This window comes from Somniosus microcephalus, chromosome 32 (assembly GCF_052327205.1).
Source record: "Somniosus microcephalus isolate GS21.2 chromosome 32, FLI_Smic_1.0, whole genome shotgun sequence".
NCBI classification, from domain to species: Eukaryota; Metazoa; Chordata; class Chondrichthyes; order Squaliformes; family Somniosidae; genus Somniosus; species Somniosus microcephalus.
In genome coordinates, this window is record NC_141018.1 from 31,642,985 (window position 1) to 31,669,102 (window position 26,118).

Sequence of the window (26,118 nt, forward strand, 5' to 3'; positions counted from 1 at the left end):
AATGACCGGATCATCTGCTTTATTAGTGACTAGCTGGGGGGGCCCGGCGTTGCCAGGGCTTATTTGGGTCACGTGGTTTACGGCTGGCCGGTGCCGCTCCCACGCTCTGCGTCACTCTTTCCCTCCCTGACCCTCTCTCTTGAGCTGCCCTATTAGACTCCCCTGATCATAACCTTTCTTTTGATATAACATGCATGTAGGTACGCTCTATAACTTTTGAGTGTATAGCGGACAGACAGACAAACAGACAAACCAACCACTTTATTATATATATATATAGATAGATAGATAGATAGATAGATAGATAGATGTTGGTTGAGGGATAAATATTGGCCCCAGGACTCCCCTGCCCTTCTTTGAACAGTGCTGTGGGGCCTATTACAGGCACCTGAGAGGGCAATTCTGCCTGGGAGCCTGGGTTTAACGTCTCATCTGAAAGACGGCACCTCCGACAGTGCGGTACTCCCTCAGCACTGTCGCTGGGAGTGTCAGCCTAGATTGCGTGCTCAAGTCTCTGGAGTGGGACTCGAACCCACAGCCTTCTGATGAGGAGGCGAGAGAGAGTGCTACCTCACTGAGCCGTGGCTAACACCTTTAAAATCATGTTCTGGGGCTACTGCCGATTCCCGAATGTGCCCAACGAGGCACAAAGAGGGTGGGTTTGGGACAGAGGTAGCCACCTTATATTGTGTGGGACTGCTTCAACTGTGGGATGGGGGGGTAGAAATTCCCCAAGTCGCGACTTACCAAATCGAATTGGGGAAGAAAAGAGAAAGACTGCAGCGTAAAAAAGAACAACTCTTAATGAGTTGGAACGCGCGCAGATCAAACAGATGAGGACTTGCTCGACACAAGCCTCCCGCTGTTCCAAAACACCTACAGCTGCCGGTAAGGGGCTGATGACGGGTGAGCAGGAGGAGGAAGTAATCACAGCAATTAACTCATAGTCGGAGGCAGCCATGCCGAAAAGCGAGAATTGAGCAACAGCTGGTCTACACGGGGGGGTGGGGGGCAGCGGATCAGCTGAGATTAGCTGGGGTGTTTTCAGTGACTGGACTGTAGTCAAACATTAAAAGCTCAGTTCTCCACCCGAGTGTGTCCATGCTGTTCCCTTCACGAGGCATACTCTGGGCACTGCCTGCTAGTTATTTTTGTTTTGTTGCTCTGCTTTGTATTATCCCTTATCACCGGGCATCAGCGCACACACAGGATAAAGGCTCAGCCTCCATGACTGACAAAAAGATTCCTCACACTGCTCCTGGTTTTTGCACTCACTTTTCTTGTTGTGAATTCCACTCACCCCCCCCCCACATATAATAACGTCACAGTTTCGGGTGAAAGTGATTTTGCGGAGGGGGGGGGGGGGAGGGTAATTGGAACTAATGTTCCCCCTAATTCTCTTTTGCTCTTTTGCTGAGATCAGCCATGATCTCCTTAAATGGTGGAACAGGCTCAAGGGGCCGAATGGCCTACTCCTGCTCCTATCTTCTATGTTTCTATGTTGAAGTCCAGAACCAGGGGTCACAGTCTAAAGATAAGGGGTAAGCCATTTAGGACAGAGATGAGGAGGAATTTCTTCACCCAGAGAGTGGTGAACCTGTGGAATTCTCTACCACAGAAGGCAGTTGAGGCCAATTCATTAAATATATTCAAGAAGGAGTTAGATATATTTCTTAAGGCTAAAGGGATCAAGGGATATGGGGAAAAAGCAGGGACAGGGTACTGAATTTGGATGATCAGCCATGATCTCATTAAATGGCGGAACAGGCTCGAGGGGCCGAATGGCCTACTCCTGCTCCTATCTTCTCCTATACTTGTGTGGCCCCTTTTTCACAATTGCTATCACGCACGAGATTTATCATTGCGCGGGACCGGCGGAGAGCTGCGCGGCTTAGAGGGAACGTTGATTGCAACCAATGTTCCCGTTAATTCATTTTTGGGGTGCACGGCCCACTCAAATTACGGTGCGTGCGTGGTTTTCCCCCATCGGTGAGCCGGCTGGGTGGGAGGTCCGGAGAACTGCGCGGTTTAAAAGGGAACATTGATTGTAACCGAACGCGCCGGGCGGGAATCCCACGGGATCGGGAGGGGGCGGGGGGAGGACCGCCACTTTTACATCCCGCCTGATATTGCTTGCCATTGGTAAAGCCAGCGTTGCGACCGATCTCCTCAATTTACAGACGGGCGGATTAGGTTAAAATCGCCCCCTATGTTCCAGAGCAGGATTCACTAAAGGGTTCGTTCTGCGCCTGCTCGCTCCTGGTGTACCGCCACACCTGCCAGGCAGCCAATAATAGGGGGCTCGCTCACCCCACCCCGCCGTCCCTTTAAATTAGTGGACAGAAAATTCTGGGCCGCGCGCACGTACCATTTCCTGACGCATGCTCTCGAGGGGTGAGACGCCACACCTGGAGTGTGCAAGGCTTAAGTCTATTGCCTAACCACAGGGTTAAAAGAGGGAAAGCGTCCAATCTGTTCTCCTTCTCCAAAATGACTCAGCAAAGACTGATCGACACGCTCCCAAAACCTGTACATCAAGTCAAGACATGGATCAAACTCAGAGTGTTTCTCTCTCACACCTGGCAGCTATCTTTTGCCCTGCCAGTACACTTTACACCTAATCTCAGCCTATTACCACCTCGTCTAGCTTCTAATCTCTTTTACTTCTTTTGTTTCTTTTATTCTTTTGTCCGATCGCAGCCCTGCCTTCGATCCAGTTTCTTTTCGTTCCAGTTTTGAAGAAGGGTTCGACCCGAAACGTCAACTCAAATTTCTCTCCACGGATGTTGCCTGACCTGCTGAGTTTTTCCAGCATTTTCTGTTGTTACGTCAGAGGGGAAATATCCGTACTTAAAACTTTGGTATCAGCGGTGGCTCAGTGGGCAGCAACCCTCACCTCCGAGTCAGAAGGTTGTGGGTTCAAGTCCCACTCCACAGACTCCAGCACAAAATCTAGGCTGACCCTCCCAGTGCAGTACTGAGGGAGTGCTGCACTGTCGGAGGTGCCGTCTTTCGGAAGAAACGTTAAACCAAGGCCCCACGGCACTATTTTGAAGAAGAGCAGGGGAGTTCTCCTGGTATCCTGGGCCAATATTTATCCCTCAATCAACATCACAAAAACAGATTATCTGATTATTATCTCATTGCTGTTTGTGGGAGCTTGCTGTGCACAAATTGGCTGCTGCAATTGCAAGTGACGACTTGACATCTCCCTTAATAAACCCACCAGCTTTAATATTAACATAAAGAGACTGGAGAAGCTGGGATTGTTCTCCTTAGAGCAGAGAAGGTTAAGGGGAGATTTGATAGAGATGTTCACAATCCTGAAGGGTTTTGATGGAGTAAATAAGGAGAAACTGGTTCCAGTGGCAGGAGGGTCAGTAACCAGAGGACACAGATTGAAGATAATTGGGAAAAGATCCAGAGGGGAGATGAGGAGAATTTTCTTTTTTTTTTTACGCAACGTGTTGTTGTGATCTGGAAGCAGATTCAATAGTAACTTTCAAAAGGGAATTGGATAAATACTGGAAAAGGAAAATTTGCTGGGCTAGGGGGAAAGAGCAGGGGGGGAGTGGGACTAATTGGAGAGCTCTTTCAAAGAGCCGGCACAGGCTCGATGGGCCGAATGGCCTCCTTCTGTGATGTAAGATTCTACGATTTTCAGTTCTATTTCCAGTCTTAAAAGAGCTCTTAATTAAGAACATAAGAAATAGGAGTAGGAATAGGCCACTTGGCCCCTCGAGCCTGCGCCGCCATTAAATAAGATCATGGCTGATCTTGGGCTCAAAAGCCACTTCCCCGCCCGCTCCCTATAACCCTTCACTCCCTTATCTTGTAAAAATCTGTCTATCTCCACCTTAAACATATTCACTGACCCAGCCTCCACGGCTCTCTGGGGCAGAGAATTCCACAGATTTACGACCCTCTGAGAGAAGAAATTCCTCCTCATCTCAGTTCTAAAAGGGCGACCCCTTATTCTGTTTCTCAATTCTTTCAATTCTTTTTCTCAAACCTATTCCTCCCCAAGCAAGCAGTCCGAAGACAGGAAAAGCAAAGGCTGGGGGGAGAAACACAAAATGCTGGGAACGCACAGCCAGTCAGCCAGCCTCTGAAAGATGGGAAAAACATTCAAATATTTCTCGCTCGCTTTCTCTCTCAGATGTCAAACAGGCTTGCTGTGCCTTGCCAGCATCTCCCGTTACACACAGAGCGGAAGCAAAGTTTCATTGAACAATAATAACCGCTAGGCTTCCGAGGCAGGAGAATGTGTGTTTATCTCACAACACAACACTCTGCGAGCCGAGCGGTGACCCTTAATGAGCTTTTATTACCTTAATATTTCCCGGTATGAAAAGACTGCGCTGTCGCCAGCATCAGAATGGAGCGACAATCACTGACTAAGTGCTGGGGGGGGGTTTTCTCTCCTCTCTCTCAGTAACCGTGCTGTGCACATAGCAGCAGTCACTTCCCCGCCTCACTCCAGCAGTCATTAAGGCCCAGATGTGGTGATTTTGTCACCGAACAGCCTGTAATCAGGCTGCCAGCTTTACCTTTGCTCCCCTCGTAATTAGCCGCCAGAACACAAAACCGCCTCGCCTCTTCACAAATCGAAGCCCTTTTTCATATGAATAAAATGTATTTAGCTTCAATCAACTGTCAGGACACTAAGTGCCCCCCATCATGTTGTACAGACGCTTGCATGATGCACTGATTATACTGGGAGCGTAGTGCAGCACACCCTGCTGAGGCACCGCCACCTGAAACTGGGTAGTTTTACAAATAGGGTAAACCTATTGCATCCAGTTCTGGTCACCACGCTTTAGGAAGGATGTGAAGGCCCTCGAGAGGGTGCAGAGGAGATTTACCAGAATGGTTCTGGGGATGGGGGATCTTAGCCACAAGGACAGGTTGGAGAAGCTGGATTTGTTTTCATTAGAGCAAAGGAGGTTGAGGGGGTGATTTGTTAGAGGTGTACAAGATTATGACGGGTTTGGATAGGCTAGACAGGGGAAAGGCTGTTCCCACTAGTTGATGGTACAAGGATTGGGGACAAAGATTTAAGGTTTTGGGCAAGAGATACAGGGGGGACGTGAGGAAAACTTTTTTACGCAGTGAGTGGTGAGGACCTGGAACTCGCTGCCGACGGAAGTGGTGGAAGCGGAGACACTCAGGGGGAGAAATTGGGTGAGTAGCGCCACCTGTTAGCGCCTAAAGAGGCAGTCAGTGGCTGTAGCGCCACTGGCTGCGTCTCCGGCGATATTCAGTAGGGGCGCTAATGGTGGCGTTAGGCATTTGCGCTGCGCCGCCACCGATGACGTCATCGGTGTGCGCAGCGCCCCATTCGTGCCCCGTTCGCGATATTTGGTAGCGAACGCCGCAGTTGCGCCGCTCGCTACCCGCGCCCGGTTCACGGGGCCTTACTGTGCCGGCAGCGGCGCAAGTTAAGGTGGAGGTGCGGGGCGGCCACTTTTTCAGCGGCCGCCTGCCAGCACCTCCATCCCCGGCCTCCTAACCCCACCCCCGCGGCATTGCCGGCTGTTTCCCGAGAGCCCGGCACGTCTCCTTGGTGCCGGGCTCATTTGCCGGCACTCGCGATCAGGGATCGCGCTGTTGCAGGCACCTCCCCCTTAACAGTGGGAGGAAGGCCTGCAGTACCGCAGCGTGCCGTGCCGTAGCATGTGGCGCTGCGGCACGTTGCGCTGCGATAATCAGTTTCAGCGCCCTAAGAGGGACGCGGAGCGCCTCGAGCCTCGCCCCGTGTCCCTCGAGAGGCACTGAAACTGAATTTCTGGCGATCGGTATCACTCCGATCGCTGCGCTAAATCCTGCGCTCAGGCGACTTTTGCGCCACTTTGGCGCCCCAACCCAATTTCTAGGCCTCAATGTTTTCAAAGGGAGACTGGATAGGCATTGGACTCATCAGTCACCTGCAAACTCATTTTTAATGTGGAAGCAAGTCATCCTCGATTCTGAGGGACTGCCTAAGAAGGAAGGAGAAGACTTGAGGGAAATAAACTTGCAGGGCTACGGGGATAGAGCGGGGGAATGGGACTGACTGGATTGCTCTACAGAGAGCCGGCACAGACTCGATGGCCCGAATGGCCTCCTTCTGTGCCGTTATGACTGTGACCTGTCTCCTAAATGTACTAGCAGACCCACGTTCCAATTCAAATTCATTTTCCACAGTAAATTCACTTATCCTTCCCCCCCCCTTCCCTCATTTATCACAAAGCATTTCTTAACTGGTGTGATAGAGCGGTGCATTCTCTATCACTGCCAGCTCACTGCGGTCTACAAGTTCTGAACAAGTAGTTAAGCTGGAGAGAGTGGACTATCAATTTAGAGATGAACAGTGGAACCCAAACTGGCCTGAAGGCTGGACAGCAAGACTACAAACCCCCACTGGAAGTATCTCTCTTCCTGGGCTTGCCAACGCTGGCTGGGCGTATTCCTCAAGGTTTCATCACATGACCTCCTGCCTCCAACTGCCCCCGCCCCCGCCCTCCCGCCATTGGTCGCCCAACACGCCCATCCTCGCAGCACCTCGCCTTCCTGATACCAGACTGATACCTGGGATGGCAGGAATGACGTATGAAGAGAGATTGGGTCGATTAGGCTTATATTCGCTAGAGTTTAGAAGAATGAGAGGGGATCTCATTGAAACTTATAAAATTCTAACAGGACTAGACAGACTAGATGCAGGAAGGATGTTCCCGATGGTCGGGGAGTCCAGAACCAGGGGTCACAGTCTAAGGATAAGGGGTAAGCCATTTAGGACAGAGATGAGGAGGAATTTCTTCACCCAGAGAGTGGTGAACCTGTGGAATTTTCTACCACGGAAGACAGTTGAGGCCAATTCATTAAATATATTCAAGAAGGAGTTAGATATATTTCTTGAGGCTAAGGCGATCAAGGGATATGGGGAGAAAGCAGGGACAGGGTACTGAGTTTGGATGATCAGCCATGATCTCATTAAATGGCGGAGCAGGCTCGAGGGGCCGAATGGCCTACTCCTGCTCCTATCTTCTATGTTTCTATGTTTCCCACCGCCAATTGGGAAGCAAACAGACTCTTCATTGCCCGATTGGATGATTCTTGATTGTCAGTCACACAGCCTTTTATCCCCCTTTTATAACTAACAAGTGTTCAAAGAAACTGAAAGGACAAATGCCATCTTTTTTTTAATGTCCCGAAGGCTTTTTTTCTCCAGGGTTTGCTGGCTGCAGCGTCCTGGAGAGAAATCTTCAATTCCTGGAGTCTCCAGGGCAATCCTGGAGGGGTGGCAACCCTGTCTCTTCCCCTCACCCCCAAAAAATAAAAAGTGTGTTTATCGATGCTCTGGGTGACGTCTCCTCACCACCCCTCTGAATGAAAGAAAGTCTCAACTAATAGCTCGTTCTGTACGAACCATACTGGGGCTCAGATCCACTTAGAAACTGGCATTTACACAGCTTCCAAGGCTATTGATGCTTAGCTTTCTCTCTAGCTTAGGCAGTCCCTCGGAATCGAGGATGACTTGCTTCCACATTAAAAATGAGTTCTCAGGTGACTGATGAGTCCAATGCGGGACCTACAGTCTCTGTCACAGGTGGGGCAGACGGTGGTTGAAGGGGCGGGTGGGTGGCGTGCTTGGGTTGACGTGCGCTCCTTGCGCTGCCTGCGCTTGGCTTCTCGCTTGCTCCCGGCGAAGAGACTCGAGGTGTTCGGCGCCTTCCCGGATGCTTCTCCTCCATTTTGTGCGGTCTTGAGCCAGGGATTCCCAGGTGTCGGTCGGGATGTTACACTTTTTCAAGGAGGCTTTGAGAGTGTCCTTGATGCAACGTTGCAGCGTTTGGACAGCAAACCGCACAGAGGAGCAGCCTTTCCGCCCGCTCCTCTGTTGGACCGAACCTCGGGCAGGCTCCCTTACTTCCTGCGCCCCTCCCCAGCAGATTTTCCTGTTTTCTCTGACCCAATAGTTCCTGGCACAAGGAGCAGGAAAATCCGCCTCAGTAGGTTTGCAGGTTTGGCCAGTGGGGGGGGTCAAACTGCTCCTTCGACAGCTGGCATAATACAGCGCACGTTCGTGAATCTGCATCCCGTCGATGAGTGGTTCAGTGGAAGCTCCTTCTGAACAGGCAGCGACTGCAGAGTACAGTCCTTGATTAGATGCCTGGTCAATATTCTTTGTCTGAAACAACAGCTAAGAGGCATTGTGCAACCTGTAAAAAGCTCCAGCTTCACTGCGTAAACCGTTACTCGTCGGGCTTTCAACTTGTGTGCCAGTATAGAAAGAAAGACTTGCATTTATACAGCGCCTTTCACGACCAGCAGATGTCCCAAAGCATTTTACATCCAATGAAGTACTTTGTGAAGTGTAGTCACTGTTGTAATGTAGGAAACTCAGCAGCCAATTTGCGCACAGCAAGCTCCCACAAACAGCAATATGATAATCTGTTCTGGTTATGTTGATTAAGGGATAAATATTGGTAACTCCCCTGCTCTTCTTCGAAATAGTGCCATGAGATCTTTTACATCCACCTGAGAGAGCAGACTGGTTTAATGTCTCATCCAAAAGACGGCGCCTCTGACAGTGCAGCACTCCCTCAGCACTGCAGTGGAAATCAAGTCATTTCAATTTTATTTTTTTATTTGCCATATGTAACTAGTACAATGGAATGCTTACTCCCCGTAGGGACACATCAGCTATTCTTACAGCGGCGTGTTCAGAACGTCAATTCTTTGGCATCCAGTGGCAGTGGGAGCACGATGTCCTTCAGCCGCTCCGTCCTCCTCGTCACCGCGGCCTCCTCCTCACTGTTGCCAGCTTGGCTCCACGTGTGGTGGCCTGCTTCTCCCACTCACCCTCTGGCCACCATTCCCAGCTCCCCGTCGGACTGCGAGTCGTCGTGGCTGCTGCTGCTGCTCGATGCGCTGCGCTGCCTCCGCCCGACCACATCCTCCGGTCGCTGCAGCCTCCACCTCACCGGCTCCACGGTCTCCCCCCATTAATTAGTTTAAAGCCCTCTCTACAGCCCTAGTTATTTGATTTGCCAGGACTCTAGTCCCAGCACTGGCAAAGTGAAGTCCATCCCAACGGAACAGCTCTCTCCTGTCCCAGTAAACTGTTCTCCGCTCCGGCTCTCATCTAGATTTTTGTGCTCAAGTCTCTGGAGTGGGATTTGAACCCACAACCTTCTGACTCAGAGGCAGAGGGTGCTACCAACTGAGCCACAGCTGACATTATGGGGGAGAAATTGGGTGAGTAGCGCCACCTGTTAGCGCCTAAAGGGGCAGTCAGTGGCTGTAGCGCCACTGGCTGCGTCTCCCGCGATATTCAGTAGGGGCGCTAATGGTGGCGTTAGGCATTTGCGCTGCGTTGCCACCGATGACGTCATCGGTGTGCGCAGCGCCCCATTCGTGCCCCGTTCGCGATATTTGGTAGCGAATGCCGCAGTTGTGCCGTTCGCTATCCGCGCCCGGTTCACGGGGCCTTACTGTGCTGGCAGCGGCGCAAGTTAAGGTGGAGGTGCGGGGCGGACGCTCTTTCGGTGGCCGCCTGCCAGCACCTCCATCCCCGGCCTCCTAACCCCCCACCCCCGCGGCATTGCCGGCTGTTTCCCGAGAGCCCGGCACTTCTCCTTGATGCCGGGCTCATTTGCCGGCACTCGCGAGCGGGGATCGCGCAGTTGCAGGCACCTCCCCCTTAACAGTGGGAGGAAGGCCTGCAGTACCGCAGCCTGCCGTGCCACAGCGTGTGGCGCTGCGGCACGTTGCGCTGCGATAATCAGTTTCAGCGCCCTAAGAGGGACGCGGAGCGCCTCGAGCCTCGCCCCGTCTCCCTCGAGAGGCACTGAAACTGAATTTCTGGCGATCGGTATCACTCCGATCGCTGCGCTAAATCCTGCGCTCAGGCGGCTTTTGCGCCACTTTGGCGCCCCAACCCAATTTCTAGGCCTATATTTTTTAACACCTTGTTCGCTATAAATCCTCGAAACAAAAAATATACAGGATGCACTTTCCCAATAACAAATTTCACGAGGACAGCCATTAGTTGAGGCTTTTCTTCATTCAGATGGGTGGCGAGGAGACATCACCCAGAGCATCGATTGCCAATAACACATCTACACATACTGAGGAACAGCACAGTCGAGCTGGAACTAAAACAAGAATGGATATTTGTAAACCATGGTGTAGTTAGAGCTCCCCCGTCATGGATTTGGGAAGGGCTGAGTAAAGAAAGATAGAAAGGACTTGGATTTCTACAGCGCCTTTCACAACCTCAGGACGTCCCAAAGCGCTTTACAGCCAACGAAGAACTTTTTGAAGTGTAGACACCACTGTTGTAATGTAGGAAACGCAGCAGCCAACTTGAGACTTTTGAAGAACAGCAAAGATGGAGGGGTTTCGCGCTGTAGATTGTGGACAGGAAAGGGAAAGCACACAGTTGACAAGATCTGTTAGGGCCGAGGGCCCCAGAGGACATAGGGTTGGAGGAGGTTACAGTGCTCGGGACGAATGAAGCCACGGAGGGATCTGTAGATGAGGGTGAGGATTTTGAACTCCATGTGCTGAGGGACAGGGAGCCAACAGTGGTCGGCAAGGGCAGGGGTCAATAGATGAGCGGGACTTTGTGTGAGATATGGTGCAAGCGGCCAAGTTCTGGCTGAGTTGAAGTTTATCTAATGGGGGAGCTTAGGAGGTCAGCAAGAGGGGCATTGGAAAAGTCAAGTCTGGAGGTGAAGAATAAGGGGGAAAAATTCAGTTGATTTGCGCCTCCCGTTATCGCCCTAAGTGGGCTCTAACGGGGCGCAAAGCAACTAGCGCCCGTGCGCGGCGCCGCTAACGCCTCCCGTGAAATTCAGCAGGAGATTAGCGGTGGAGGTAACCGTTAGCGTCCCATGGCTGCGATCTTCGGTAGCGCTCCGACTTACCGTCGGACGCTATGTCCGACAGGGTCAGGGGGACCTACCTGCGGCCGGGGCGGCGCAAATTAAAGGAGAAGGTGCCGGGCAGCCATTTTTGTTGCCGTCCCCGTCCTTCTGAGCAGCCCCGTCCCCCCTCCCCACCCCCGCGGAGTGCCGGCTGCGCTCCGTGAGCCCGGCACTTCTCGAGTGCCGGGCTCTTTTGCCAGCACTCCGACCCCTGGTGGCCCAGCTGGGCCCCCGGTGGCACTCCCCTTTAATAAGGGGAGGAAGGCCTGCAGTACCGCGGCGCGACATGCCACAGTGCGTGGCGCTGCGGCACGTAGCACTGCGATATTCACTCGCAGCGCCCCAAGAGGGAGGCGGGGCACTTCCAACAGTCCCTCTTGGGGCGCTACCGGTGAATTTCGGGCGCGGGGCGCTAACTTTTTGGCGAAGTTAGCGCCCCAAAGGGGGCGCGACCCAATTTTTCCCCCTAAGGGTTTTAACAGTGATGAGTTAAGGTGGGGAGGGAGACAGGCGATATTATGGAGGTCTGGATGTGGGGTTTGAAGCTCAGCTGAGAGTGGAACTGGACACCAGGGTTACGCTAAAGCTCTCCCAATTGTACAGGGCCTTGGTGAGACCACACCTGGAGTACTGTGCACAGTTCTGGTCTCCTTATCTGAGGAAGGATGTACTTGCCTTGGAGGCGGTGCAACGAAGGTTCCCCAGACTGATTCCTGGGATGAGTGGGTTGTCCTATGAGGAGAGATTGAGTAGATTGGGCCTATACTCTCTGGAGTTTAGAAGAATGAGAGGAGATCTCATTGAAACATCAGATTCTGAGGGGGATTGACAGGGTAGATGCTGAGAGGTTGTTTCCCCTGGCTGGAGAGTCTAGAACTAGGGGTCACAGTCTCAGGATAAGGGATCAGCCATTTAAGACTGAGATGATGAGGAATTTCTTCACTCAGAAGGTTGTGAATCTTTGGAATTTTCTGCCCCAGTGGGCTGTGGATGCTGAATCGTTGAGTATATTCAAGGCTGAGATCGATAGATTTTTGGACTCTAGGGGAATCGAGGGATATATCGAGTGGGAAAGTGGAGTTGAGGTCGAAGATCAGCCATGCTCTTATTGAATGGTGGAGCAGGATCAAGGGGCCGAATGGCTGACTCCTGCTCCTCATTCTTATGCTCTTGCGTTCACACTTGGGTCAAGCTCAAGCGAGCATCCAAGGTGGACAGGCTCGGGAGATGCGGAATTTCTGGCAGGTACTAAACAGAATGGTTTCCGTCCTACCAGTGCTGAGCTGCAGCAAGATCTGGCTCTTCCAGAGCTTGGCGTCAGGCCGCACAGCAGTGGTGGTGGAATCGAGGGCGGTGAAGGGAAGCTGTGGCTGAAGACCGGCCGAATAGATTTGAAAGCAAAAACGGAGAGAGAAAAAAAAATAACAAATCCACTAAAAAAAAACAATGTAGCAATAGCTTGCGACAGAAGGTCTAATATTAGAAAATATAATATTTCAGTGGAAACATCTGATGGTCGGCACATTTAAATTCCAGTCAGTGTTAGCTGCTTAACAGGTTGAATAAAAGGTCTCCAGGCTAATTAGAAAGGCACATATCGTGCGCTCGCTGCTCCAGCGAGCCAATCAGGCGGGGAGCCGAGCCATCAATAGCTGCCTATGAGGCAGGCAGACAATCAATACACATCAATGATGCATCAGGAAAGAAATGGCAAGGCTGCCTCACAGCCCTGTGATGTTAAATCTAACAGAAGAAGTAGATTGCCAGCTTTAAGACCATCATGTTCAGGGGGAGAGGGGTAGAGGGGGGAGACAGCCAGATGGAAGATATACTGACACGACACTCCCAAGACACACACCCTTTCCCAAATAACGCCGCTCGCCCTGCCGTCAGATCTCAGCCCCTTTTTTTTGATCTCTTGAACGCTTTAAGGGAATCTGTTCCTTGCAAAATATTATTTGCAGCTTGATTGACGTGAGCACCACGTCTCCCTGCACCAGAGGTCGGGCTTCGTTGACTGTGCTTTCCAGTCAGGGCACAACACTGATCCAATATCGCGGAATGTTTTGATCGCAGTCTCTTCCTCCCCACCCCTAATTTCATTCCGTCCATGCCTAGACTTGCCTGGGTTTGGATTATCCGATTCTTGCCGTTCAAACGGCTGATCGTAGGCGTACCGAAGCTGTCAAATGCTGACAATTCATCTGTCAAAAAGTTTTGACAGATGAGAAACGCCATACGCTGACATTCTCTGTCACCGGCTTCCCCTTAATTGGCCGGCTAAGCCCGCGGGGCGGGGCTTAACAAGGTCAATCAAGGGAAAATAGTGTAGGTTGGCCGGACGTCGTTGGAGGCAGAACTGAAACCCGAAAACCAGCAGTCCCGCTCCCCAACGCGCCCCCATTGACAAAATCCAGCACTGTCAGAGATGCCGTCTTTCGGATGAGACATTAAACCGAGGCCCCGTCTGCTCTCTCAGATGGGCGTAAAAGATCCCACAGCCACTATTTCGAAGAAGAGCAGGGGAGTTATCCCCGGTGTCCTGGGGCCAATATTTATCCCTCGATCAACCTCACTAAAAACATTATCTGGTCATTATCACATCACTGTTTGCGGGAGCTTGTTGTGCGCAAATTGGCTGCCGCGTTTCCTACATTACAGTTCAAAAAGTGAAGCGCTTTGTGATGTCCTGTGGTCGTGAAAGGCGCGATAGAAATGTTAGTCTTTCTTCCTTTAGTGTTTTGTAAAACAACAAGCTGCTGATTTCATGGCACGTATTAATTGGACAACTTATTCATTCATTTGTAAGCAGGTCTAATCACAAAATTCCTTGGCAAACAAGTTAACGGCTTACTGGGGTTTTGTTACATGATTTCAGCGGGCTAAGTACCCCCTCGTGATCCAGTTTACACTCTCTTTGTGGGTTTTTTTTCTAATCTTATAAAACCTAATTTTGCAGTGAGGTCACTTCCTGTTGCCGCTCTCCCGCTTCCTGCCCTCTGTGAAATATCTTGGGGCACTCTGTCACGTGGCTAACCCACAGCTGAGGACAACAGGGCGGGGACAGAGGTAGGGAGGTGTGTGGGGGGTGAGAGCGGGAGTGTTCGGTTGTGACACGACATCCCACAGAAAATGCTGGGAATTGTTTTGCTGCCTGATTGTCAAAGCGTTGCATACAGGTTCCTGGTTACAGAGAACATCGTTATGGACTTTACGTAGACCTGAAGCATAATAAGTGGTGATAGATACGGGGGGGGGGGGGGGGGGGAATGGGTAAAAAAAGTTTGAGTTTATCAGACGTGAAACCGATGGGAGATTAAACAATCAGGAAATGAAAGGGTTGCCTTATGAGGAAAGGTTGAGCAGGTTGGGCCGATAATCATTGGAGTTTAGAAGAATGAGAGGGGATCTTACTGAAGATACTGAAGGGGCTTGACAAGCTAGATGCAGTGAGGATGTTTCCCCTCGTGGGGGAATCTAGAACTAGGGGGCATAATTTCAGAATAAGGGGGTTCCCATTTGAAATGGCAATGAGGAGGAATTTCTTTTCTCAGAGGGTCGTGAATCCTTGGAATTCTCTTCCCCAGCGAGCTGTGGAGGCTGGGTCTTTGAATATATTTAAGGTGGAGATAGACAGATTTTTGAACAGTAAGGGAGTCGAGGGTTATGGGGAGCGGGCAGGGAAGTGGAGTTGAGGCCAAGATCAGATCAGCCATGATCTTATTGAATGGCGGAGCAGGCTCGAGGAGCTGAATGGCCTCCTCCTGTTCCTATGTTTCTATGACGCTCGTTAACTCAACCCCAATTTCCCTTCACTCCTTGTGGGAAAGGAACTTGTCTCTCCTGCTAGCTGGGTTTATAATCTGGCCAGTGAACACCAGACACGGACCCAAGCTGTGCCACCAATACGTAATGACCTACGCCTGCTCCAACGAACATAAGAACATAAGAAATAGGAGCAGGAGTAGGCCAATCGGCCCCTCGAGCCTGCTCCGCCATTCAATAAGATCATGGCTGATCTGATCCTAACTGCCAATCCACTATCACCGAACCATCTCCTGAATCTAACAGAATTAGACACACAAAATAGGAGCAGGATCAGGCTACATGGCCCCTGGGCCCGCTCCGCTACCCACAGGGCCATGACCGATCCGAACCTGGACTCATGTCCAAATTCCTACCCGCTCCCCGTAACCCTTAATTCCCTTTACTTCTAGGAAATTGTCTATTTCTGTTTTAAATTTATGTAATGATGTAGCTTCTACAGCTTTTTGGGGCAGCATATTCCATGGACCTACCACCCTCTGAGTGAAGTAGTTCCTCCTCATCTCAGTTTTGAAAGAGCAGCCCCTTATTCTAAGACTATGCCCCCTAGTTCTAGTTTCACCCATCATTGGGAACATCTTCCCCGCATCCACCCGATCCAACCCCTTCACAATCTTATATGTTTCAATAAGATCGCCTCTCATTCTTCTGAACTCCAATGAGTAGAGTCCCAATCTACTCAACCTCTCCTCATATGTCCATCCCCTCATCCCCGGGATTAACCGAGTGAACCTTCTTTGTACTGACTCGAGAGCAAGTATGTCCTTTCTTAAGCATGGACACCAAAACTGTACGCAGTATTCCAGGTGCGGTCTCACCAATACCTTGTACAACTGAAGCAATACCTCCCTATTTTTATATTCTATCCCCCTAGCAATGAAAGCCAACATTCCATTGGCCTTCTTAATCACTTGCTGCACCTGCATACTAACCTTTTGAGTTTCGTGCACCAGGACCCCCAGATCCCTTTGTACTTCAGTACTTTCCAGTTTCTTGCCATTAAGATAATAACTTGCTCTACGATTTTTCCTGCCAAAGTGCATAACCTCACACTTTCCAGTATTGTATTCCATCTGCCAAATCTCTGCCCACTTACTTAGCCTGTCTATGTCCCCTTGCAGGTTTTTTATGTCCTCCTCACTCACTACTTTCCCTCCCATCTTAGTATCATCTGCAAACTTTGATATGTTACACTCGGTCCCCTCCTCCAAATCGTTAATATAGATTGTAAAGAGTTGGGGACCCAGCACTGACCCCTGCGGAACACCACTAGTTACTGATTGCCAGTCTGATAATGAACCATTTATCCCAACTCTCTGCCTTCTGTTAGATAGCCAATCCTCTATCCATGCCAGAATATTACCCCCAACCCCGTGATTTTTTATCTTAAGCAATAATCTTTTGTGTGGCACCTTGTCAAATGCCTTTTGGAAGTCTAAATACACTACGTCCACTGGTTCCCCTTTATCCACCCTATATGTTACTTCCTCAAAGAACTCCAGCAAATTTGTCAAACATGACTTCCCCTTCATAAAACCATGCTGATTTTGTCCTATTAAATTATGATTATCCAAATGCCCTGTTACTGTCTCCTTAATAATGGACTCCAAAATTTTACCTACCACAGATGTTAGGCTAACCGGTCTATAGTTTCCAGCCTTCTGTCTACTGCCCTTTTTAAATAAGGGTGTTACATTAGCAGTTTTCCAGTCTGCCGGGACCTTTGCCGAGTCCAGGGAGTTTTGGAAAATTATTACCAATGCACCCACAATCCCTACCGCCACTTTCCTCAAGACCCTAGGATGTAAGCCATCCGGTCCAGGTAATTTATCCGCCTCGAGTCCCATTATTTTACCGAGTACCACTTCCTTAGTGATTTTGATCGTGTTTAGCTCCTCCCCCCCCTTTAGCCCCCTGTTTGTCCAGTGTTGGGATATTCTTAGTGTCTTCTACTGTAAAGACTGATATAAAATATTCATTCAGTGTTTTTGCCATCTCCATATTTCCCACCATTAATTTCCCGGTCTCATCCTCTAAGGGACCAACATTTACTTTAGCCACCCTTTTTCTTTTTATATAACTATAAAAACTCTTACTATCTGTTTTTATATTTTTTGCTAATTTACTTTCATAATCTATCTTCCCTTTCTTAATCAATCTTTTTGTTATTTTTTGTTGTCTTACGCTCTATGTTCTTATCTGGGGACCATGACTCTCACCTTCATCCTTGGCATTCTCCTCATCTATCTCCACTGTTATCTTCTCCTCCCAGGACGGGGAGTGGGTGGGCTGGATGGTAGCGTGGGTAACACCCTGGGCTCCCTGGATTGCCTCTCCATCAGACCCACTTTTACTGTGAAAGAGAAATAAACCTCCACGTTAGAATTTATTTCATTACAATGTGAAGACTTAGAGCACAGAATTAGTGAGCTAGATATTGCGATCTTCCAAGGCCACAGAATCAATTCCAGTCTGCGACAAACTGGAGTTGTCCTCCTTAGAAAAAAAAATGAAAAGAAAGACTTGCATTCATATAGCGCCTTTCACGATCACCGGACGTCTCAAAGCACTTTACATCCAATGAAGTACTTTTTTGGACTGTAGTCACTGTTGTAATGTGGGGAAACGCAGCAGCCAATTTGCGCACAGCAAGCTCCCACAAACAGCAATGTGATAATGACCAGATCATCTGTTTTTTGTTATGTTGATTGAGGGATAAATATGGGCCTATATTATTCGCCTCTACCACTCCTTCTGACAGTTTCCAAAGGATGCTGTTAAGTTGCACACAGTGATGTGACAGAGAATGCATAGATCAAAGTTATGCCGCCATTCTGCGACCTTCAACTTTCCCGGGATTCTGAAGCCTGTGTCGGGGGCCCCGTTGTGTGTGCACGTTGTTGCCGGGGAGACAGCTGGGGCAGCCAATCGACTGTACTTTCTTTCACAGTGCTTCTAGTGATCCTAGCTCCAGGATGCAGTCAGTTGAGACGCCCACCCGCCCAACCAAACTCTGAAAAAAGGACAGTTATACTGCAGCCTGCGACATGGACTTCTGGTGTGAAAGCCGAGGGTTTCATTTCTCCTACTCAAAGATGCCACGGAGTGAGACCACCAGATCTGACTCCAGAGCCGTAAGGCCACTGAAATAAAGAATAGATTTGCCTTTCTAATCTAGGCTTTATTAACTTAAAAATCCGGTAACACATCTTCAACACCCAGTCCCAACTAAAGGCTGGAAAGAACTGAATTTAAGATGGCCACCACAAATCACATGACATCAACTACCAATGAGATTACAGCATATATCCCAAGGCAGGAAACAAACAACCAATCACAATACTTCTTACTAAACATAAAGAATAATCACCACATTCACCCCTCCTTTTAAAATATACTCCAACCTAAATAACCTTTACAATTTATAATTAATTATTTACAACTAAAACTATGCAGACAAAATAAAACTATTCAACATGACACAATACTAAGTGAGCAACAACAAATAGTAACATTGCCATAAGTATTAAGTATCTCTCAACTAAAACAATATAATATAATATTTCAACAATTTTAAAACATTACTATCAATTTAAAAGTCCATTTTCAATCGGTCGACCGGATATCTTGTTCGTGTCGACCTTCTTAACCTTGGTGAAATTCCTTGCCCTCCCACACCAGGAGACACAGAAGTATCTTCTGCAGGAAGGCTATCCATATCCCGATTTTCAACGGTTTCCGGATTAGAAATCCCATCAGGAGGTAAACTGGGACGGTCATGAACATCCATCGAGGGCTGACTAATAGAAGTATAATTATCTGCAGTCGGATTGGAAATATTCGTAGTATCTGTAACAGCATCCACATTATCTGAATCATGACTATTGTTAATATCCTCAGAAGAGGGCTGGCCACCACAAGGAGCCAAGTCTTTAATTGAAACGGTACTTTCTTTCCCATCTTGGAATCGAATATGAGCATATTGGGAATTTGCCTCCAACAGCTCCACCTCCTCCACTAAAGGATCATATTTTGACAATCTAACATGGCGTCGAAGCAGCACAGGTCCCTGCATAGTAAGCCATGAAGGTACCGAATATCCTGTAGTAGATCTCCGTGGATAGTTAAAGAGCCTTTCATGGGGGGGTCACATTAGTAGCCGTTGAAAGCAATGATCTAATGGAATGCAGGGCATCAGGCAGTACCATTTCCCACTGTGTATTCTTAAGGTTCCGGGATGTCAAAGCCAACATAACTGCCTTCCAGATCACCCCATTGTATCGTTCGCACTGTCCATTACCCTGGGGATTATACGGGGTAGTTCTGCTAGTAGAAATTCCCCGACTCTGAAGGTATTCCTTCAACTGGGAAGACATAAAAGAACTTCCCTGATCCGAATGGATATACGCAGGCATCCCAAAGATGACAAAAAGTTGAGTCAGACATTTGATAACTGTAGCAGCTGATACATCTGCGCAAGGAAAAGCAAAAGGGAACCTTGAAAACTCATCCACAACAGTAAATATATATCGGTTTTGAGTAGTTGAAGGAAGAGGCCCCTTGAAATCGACGCTCAAACGTTCAAAAGGAGAAGTAGCCTTTATAAGATGAGCTTGTTGAGGCTTAAAGAAATTCGGTTTACACCGAGCACAGATAGAACATGATGAAGTCATCCGCTTGATGTCTTCAACTGAAAAGGGCAAATTCTTACTGCGTACGAAGTGTATCATCCTCGTAACCCCAGGATGGCATAAGGCATTGTGAAGATTAATAAGCGTATCTCCGTGAATCACAGAACAATAAGCCCTCGACAGCGCATCAGCAGCAACAATATCCTTCCCCGGACGATAAACTATATCAAAATGGTAACATGCCAACTCAATCCTCCACCTCATTATTTTATCATTCTTAATCTTTCCAAAATGTTTGACATCAAACATAAAGGACACAGACTTTTGATCAGTTACCAACGTAAAATGTCGCCCCGATAAATAATGTTTCCATTTACGCAGTGCTTCTACTATTGCATACGCCTCTTTCTCTATTGAAGAATGCCTTTTTTCACTATTGTTCAAGGTACGTGAGAAAAAGGCCACAGGTCTTCCATTTTGGTTCAGAGTAGCCCCAATTGCAAAATCAGAAGCATCCGTCTCAATCACAAAAGGAACCTGCTCATCAATAGAATGCACAACTGCTCCAAGGATATCCTTTTTAAAATTATCAAAACACGTCCTGGCCTCCCATGATAGAGGATATGTCGTAACCCAAATAAGAGGCCGGATCTTCTGTGAAAAATTTGCAATCCAATTAGAATAGTAAGAAAACAGTCCAACAACTCGTTGCAAAGCCTTAGAATTAGTAGGACAAGGTAAATCAATCAATGGTCGCAGACGTTCTGGGTCTGGTTTAATCTTGTTTCCCAAGATAATGTACCCCAGTAGATTTACCTCAGTGGTCGAAAAGGTACACTTCTCTTTATTGAAAGTTAAACCAACTTTTTCCGCAGCTTGAAGGAATCTTTCTAAATTAGAATCATGCTCCACCCTTAATTTACCACACACCGTGATGTCATCTAAATATGAAAAGGTGTCAGAGAGAGAGTTATCACTTATAAAAGCATCCATTGCCCGTTGAAAACAAGCAACACCATTAGTAACACCAAATGGTATTCGGCAAAACTGATACAGCTTTCCACCAGCCTCAAAGGCCGTATATGGTTGATCCTTCTTAACAATAGGAATCTGATGATAAGCACTCTTTAGGTCAATAGTGCTAAAAACCTTATACTGAGATACTTTATTGATAAGCTCATCAATCTTAGGCAAAGGGTACGCATCTAATTGAGTATACCTATTAATAGTTTGGGAATAGTCTATCACCATTCGTTTCTTATGTCTCTCGTTAGTCGTGACAACTACCTGTGCCCGCCAAGGCGAACAACTAGGTTCAATGATTCCTTCCAATAAGAGACGTTGAACTTCAGAATTAATAAATTCTCTATCCTGACTGCTATACCTTCTTGACTTGGTAGCAATTGGCTTACAATCCGGCATCAAATTGGAAAAAAGTGATAATGGAGAAATGGATAAAGAGGTTAATCCACAAATAGATAAAGGTGGCTTAGTCCCTCCAAATGAAAGACTGAGACTCTCGTGTAACTGAAGCACATCATGACCAATCAAAATATCCGCACAGAGATTAGGCAAAACAGATAGGCGTATATCAGTATACGTATTACCTAGAAGAATCAATTTCACAAGGCAACAACCAGCTACTTGTGAAGTGAGAGTCGTCTGAGCCATACACACCTGATAGGAAACAGGCGAAATTTTCAAATGCTTCTCCTTTGCAAACTGAAGACTTATAAAACTCTCGGTACTGCCCGTATCTATAAGGGCCTTCACTTCCAACCCATTAACTTGGGCCGTAACTATAGCTTTGTTTAGGCCATGAGCAAATGCAGCAGAAATTGATGCAATAAACGCCCTATCTAAAGGCTGAATAGTCACAGAGGAGGTAATTGAACCTGATGATTTACACACACGTGCGTAATGACCTCTCTTGCCGCATTTACTACACACAGCCTCCCGAGCAGGACACTTCAGACGAGGGTGCCGGACGTTCCCACAAAAATAACACTTCTGAATCCTAGAGGCAACAGCCGCTGAAGTAGAAACTGTTTCAGAATCTAGTAAACCACTCCTATTAAGTCCACATAATTCCTTTTCATCCGGAACTGCCGAAACCACAGTCACAGGCTGATTAAAAAGAGCATAAGAATCCGAACTTCTCTGAGCCACATCCAATGTAGAAGCTTGCTCAAAAGCACTCTTAAGATCCAAAGTCTTATTTTCTAACAACCGCTGACGAATTGATCTAGACAGTAATCCATTAATAAAAGCATCCCGTACCGATTCTTCCTTATATTCTTCAGCCGTCACGGCCTTATAATTACAGTTAACACTAAGGCACCGAAGGCTTGTAAATAAGTATCCAAAGATTCTCCCACCTGCTGTCTACGGGCAGATAGAAGGTGACGTGCAAATACCTCATTCTTTGGTTTAACAAAAATCTTTTCCAATGTAGAAATAGCCAGTTCGTAAGTTTTACAGTCCAAAATATACTTATACACATCCGGAGCAATGTAGTTGATCAGCATATTCAGCTTATTTAGAGACTCTTGATCCAACACGCCCAAAAAGTTTTTAAATGTACAATACCAATGTTTCCATTTATCATCCACTCCTGCAGAATTAGGGTCAGCATTGAATCGTTCTGGTTGAAGATATCGCTCCATTCTGACATAAAGTTAATAAATTGAAATAAAGAATAGATTTGCCTTTCTAATCTAGGCTTTATTAACTTAAAAATCCGGTAGCACATCTTCAACACCCAGTCCCAACTAAAAGCTGGAAAGAACTGAATTTAAGATGGCCACCACAAATCACATGACATCAACTACCAATGAGATTACAGCATATATCCCAAGGCAGGAAACAAACAACCAATCACAATACTTCTTACTAAACATAAAGAATAATCACCACAGCCACTAAACCCCTCGCACATCTCACGCCGCCAGAGTGGCAGTATAACTCCAGTCTGAAACAGTCGGCTGATCTCCTGCGCTGTAAATGGTGGCACAGTGGTTATGTTACTGGACTACTAATCCAGAGGCCTAGACTAATGATCCAGAGACGCAAGTTCAAATCTCACCACGGCAGCTGTGGAATTTAAATACAGTTAATTAAGTAAATCTGGAATTAAAAAGCTAGTATCAGTAATGGTGATCATGAAACTACCGGATTGTCATAAAAACCCATCTGGTTCACTGATGTCCTTTACAGAAGGAAATCTGCCGCCCTTACCCGGTCTGGCCGATATGTGACTCCAGACCCCCAGCAATGTGGTTGACTCTTAACTGCCCCTCTGGAATGGCAATTAGGGACGGGCAATAAATGCTGGCCTTACCAGCGACGCCCACATCCCGCGAAGGAGTAAAAAAAAAACACTCACTTCAACAGAGGAGGTCATGGGTCGGTAGCGCTGGGGTCTGCCAATGTAGTTGGGGGTGCAAATTGTGCTCCGTGCCCCAACGCTCTCTTTCCTGGGAATAGATACCGAGTGTTTGGGAAGCAGCCGTGGAAGGAAAGTGCGGGACGTGGAGGGACTTTCCTCATGAGTTCCATGTTCAACAAATCCCACCGGGCCCTTCGCAGGCTCCCAGCTGCAATCCCGGATCACCGTTACAATGTTGTCACACTTTTCAGTCGCTTCACAACAAGTAATGGGTTCGGTAATTCCTGGTTTAATGACACGGACATCATTTCCTCCATCGGAGCCAAATACATCAACCTGACTCTCACTCTAGAGGCTTAAAGAAACAGCTCAACAGCAGCAAGAGGAAGGGCACAGCCAAAAAGACCATCACGACCCTCCCCGTCTCCTTCCACCTCCCCATCCTGGTCCTCCCGAGACCCTTATGGCTAATCTTGCTGGCTTAATGGAGAATTTCTTTCAGGGCTCAGCGTGTAATAGGCTGGCTTCTTTCTGTGCTCTGAAGAGTCACGTGACCAGGATCACTCCAAGGGATTATCATTACCTCAGGCCCTTGAGGCGTGATTGGGGGAACGAGCAGGCGCTGCTAATCAGGCGGAATCAATTCCGCTCACACAACCTCATTAAACACGCCACTACTTTCTGCCAGCTTCTTCATTTCCCCTAGAAGAGGGACACAAACTCTCAGCCGCGACGCCAGGCAATGAATTCAGCCCACGCGCTTTGGTGAGCAGAAGGCTGGAGTTGCCTGGTTCGCTCCCGCTCGCCGGCTCCTGACGAGGACGCTGACCGTTGCGGATGCTGCGCCGGCTGTCCCAGTGACCCCCGCACCCGGTGCACGCAACAGCCAGAGTCGGCCCACCCCCCCCTTCTGGATCAGGCTGGCCGGCCTGTCTTGAGCACTGAAGCCCACCAGCGTGCACCCGCCGACTCGGCCTGAACTAGGCCCCATCTTCAGTAAGGGCGCAAATTCCATGGCAACCCGTGCGAAACCGCTTTCGCCCGTCCACCAACCTGTCCCAGGCCCTCCGGGGACGAGCTCATTTACAGCTTAGCAGCGTATGGTTTATAGTGGCACGAACAGAGTGCTTCCTTGCAGCGAAGATTCACTAGACTGATACCTGGGGTGGCAGGAATGACGTATGAGGAGAGATTGGGTCGATTAGGCTTATATTTGCTGGAGTTTAAAAGAATGAGAGGGGATCTCATTGAAACTTATAAAATTCTAACAGGACTAGACAGACTAGATGCTGGAAGGATGTTCCCGATGGTCGGGGAGTCCAGAACCAGGGGTCACAGTCTAAGGATAAGGGGTAAGTCATTTAGGACTGAGATGAGGAGGAATTTCTTCACCCAGAGAGTGGTGAACCTGTGGAATTCTCTACCACAGAAGGCTGTTGAGGCCAACTTATTAAATATATTCAAGAAGGAGTTGGATATATTTCTTAAGGCTAAAGGGATCAAAGGATATGGGGAGAAGGCAGGGACAGGGTACTGAGTTTGGATGATCAGCCATGATCTCATTAAATGGCGGAGCAGGCTCGAGGGGCCGAATGGCCTACTCCTGCTCCTATCTTCTATGTTTCAACTCACGTGGCCAGCGTTCTTGGTGAAGATCAAAGACTTCCTCGACTGGCCCCTGCAGACTCAGGTCTTCGGGATCAACCGAGTAGGACGAAAAGAAAGACTTGCATTTCTATAGCGCCTTTCATGATCTCAGGGCCTCCCTGAAGCGCTTTATAAAGCACTGTTTGAAGTGTAGTCACTGTTGTCATGTAGGAAACGCGGCAGCCAATTTTGTGCACAGCAAGCTCCTGCAAACAGCGCTGTGATAACGACCTGTTTTTAGTGATGCTGGTTGAGGGAAAAATATTGGCCCAGGACACCGGGGAGAACATAGAATATAATAACAGAATAGTACAGCGCAGAAGGCGGCCATTCGGCCCATCGCATCTCCCCTGCACTTCCTTGAAATAGTGGCTGTTATAAATCTCATCATCAAGAAACTACTTATGAAATAACGCTGGACGGCCTGCTGGTGGCGCCATCCAAGGAGTGTAAATACTCGGGCATGGGCCCCAGCTTTCCAGGGACATTTTGTAAGACAAGGAGCTAGTGAAATACAACTAGAACTCCATGTTCTGAAACAAGTTGATTAAAGCCTTGCTTATACTCAAACCAAGTGCGTAGTGAGCTTTATTACGTCAGTGGCCGTGGGATTTTTTTTACATCCACCTGAGAGGGCAGACTGAAAACAAACAAATGGGTGTTCCGCACAAGGCCCCGTCCTGTTGAAAGTTCTGGCGGATAATCAGGGGTGCGGGTAATGGAGGTTCCACTGCGACACTTTTCACTTTCGCTGTTCTTTTCCTGCACAATATATTTTTTTTAAAGATTAGCTCATTGTCAGCTGACAAGGGCAGAAAAACGTCAGCCAAGATGCGCCCAGTGCCCAACGCATATCTGGTCCAAGCGTGACAATGGGTCACGAATTATACATTCTGCGCTCTGTCCCCCGTTGAGTCCGCAGACACTGGGGCGTCTCATGATCAGCTAGCGTTCAACAACTTGCATTTATGTAGCGCCTTTAACGTAGTAAAACGTCCCAAGGCGCTTCACAGGGGCGATTATCAGACAAAATTTGATGCTGAGCCACAGAAGGAGATATTAGGACAGGTGACCAAAAGCTTGGTCAAAGAGAAAGAAAGACTTGCATTTCTATAGCGCCTTTCACGACCACCGGACGTCTCAAAGCACTTTACAGCCAATGAAGTACTTTTTGAAGTGTAGTCACTGTTGTAATGTGGGAAACGTGGTAGCCAATTTGCACATAGCAAGCTCCCACAAACAGCAATGTGATAATGACCAGATCATCTGTTTTAGCAATGTTGATTGAGGGATAAATATTGGCCAGGACACCGGGAATAACCCCCCTGCTCTTCTTCGAAATAGTGCCGCGGGATCTTTTACGTCCACCTGAGAGAGGGGGCCTCGGTTTAACGTCTCATCCGAAAGACGGCATCTCCGACAGTGCAGCACTCCCTCAGCACTGCACTGGGAGTGTCAGCCTAGTTTTTGAGCTCAAGTCTCTGGAGTGGGACTTGAACCCACAACCTTCTGACTCGGAGCGTGAGGGTGCTGCCCACTGAGCCACAGCTGACAAGAGGTAGGTTATAAGGAGTGTCTTGAAGGAGGAGAGAGAGGCGGAGAGGTTTAGCAAGGGGATTCCAGAGCTTAGGGCCCCGGGCAGCTTATCACTTCGTATCTGCAGTGCACTGCAGGGTAATTGTCAGCCTCAGACAGTCCCCTCGCCCTACAAAGA

The 26,118-nt window shown here is 48.3% G+C and overlaps 1 protein-coding gene across 1 annotated transcript in view; it reads right to left on the minus strand.

Moving 5' to 3' along the window:
• Nucleotides 1-26,118, minus strand: part of ccdc33 (coiled-coil domain containing 33) — a 340,583-nt gene that overhangs the window by 188,548 nt on the left and 125,917 nt on the right. Inside the window, 1 exon segment of the mRNA XM_085972306.1 lies at nucleotides 16,958-17,091. Coding sequence (XP_085828432.1) covers nucleotides 16,958-17,091 — 134 coding nt within the window.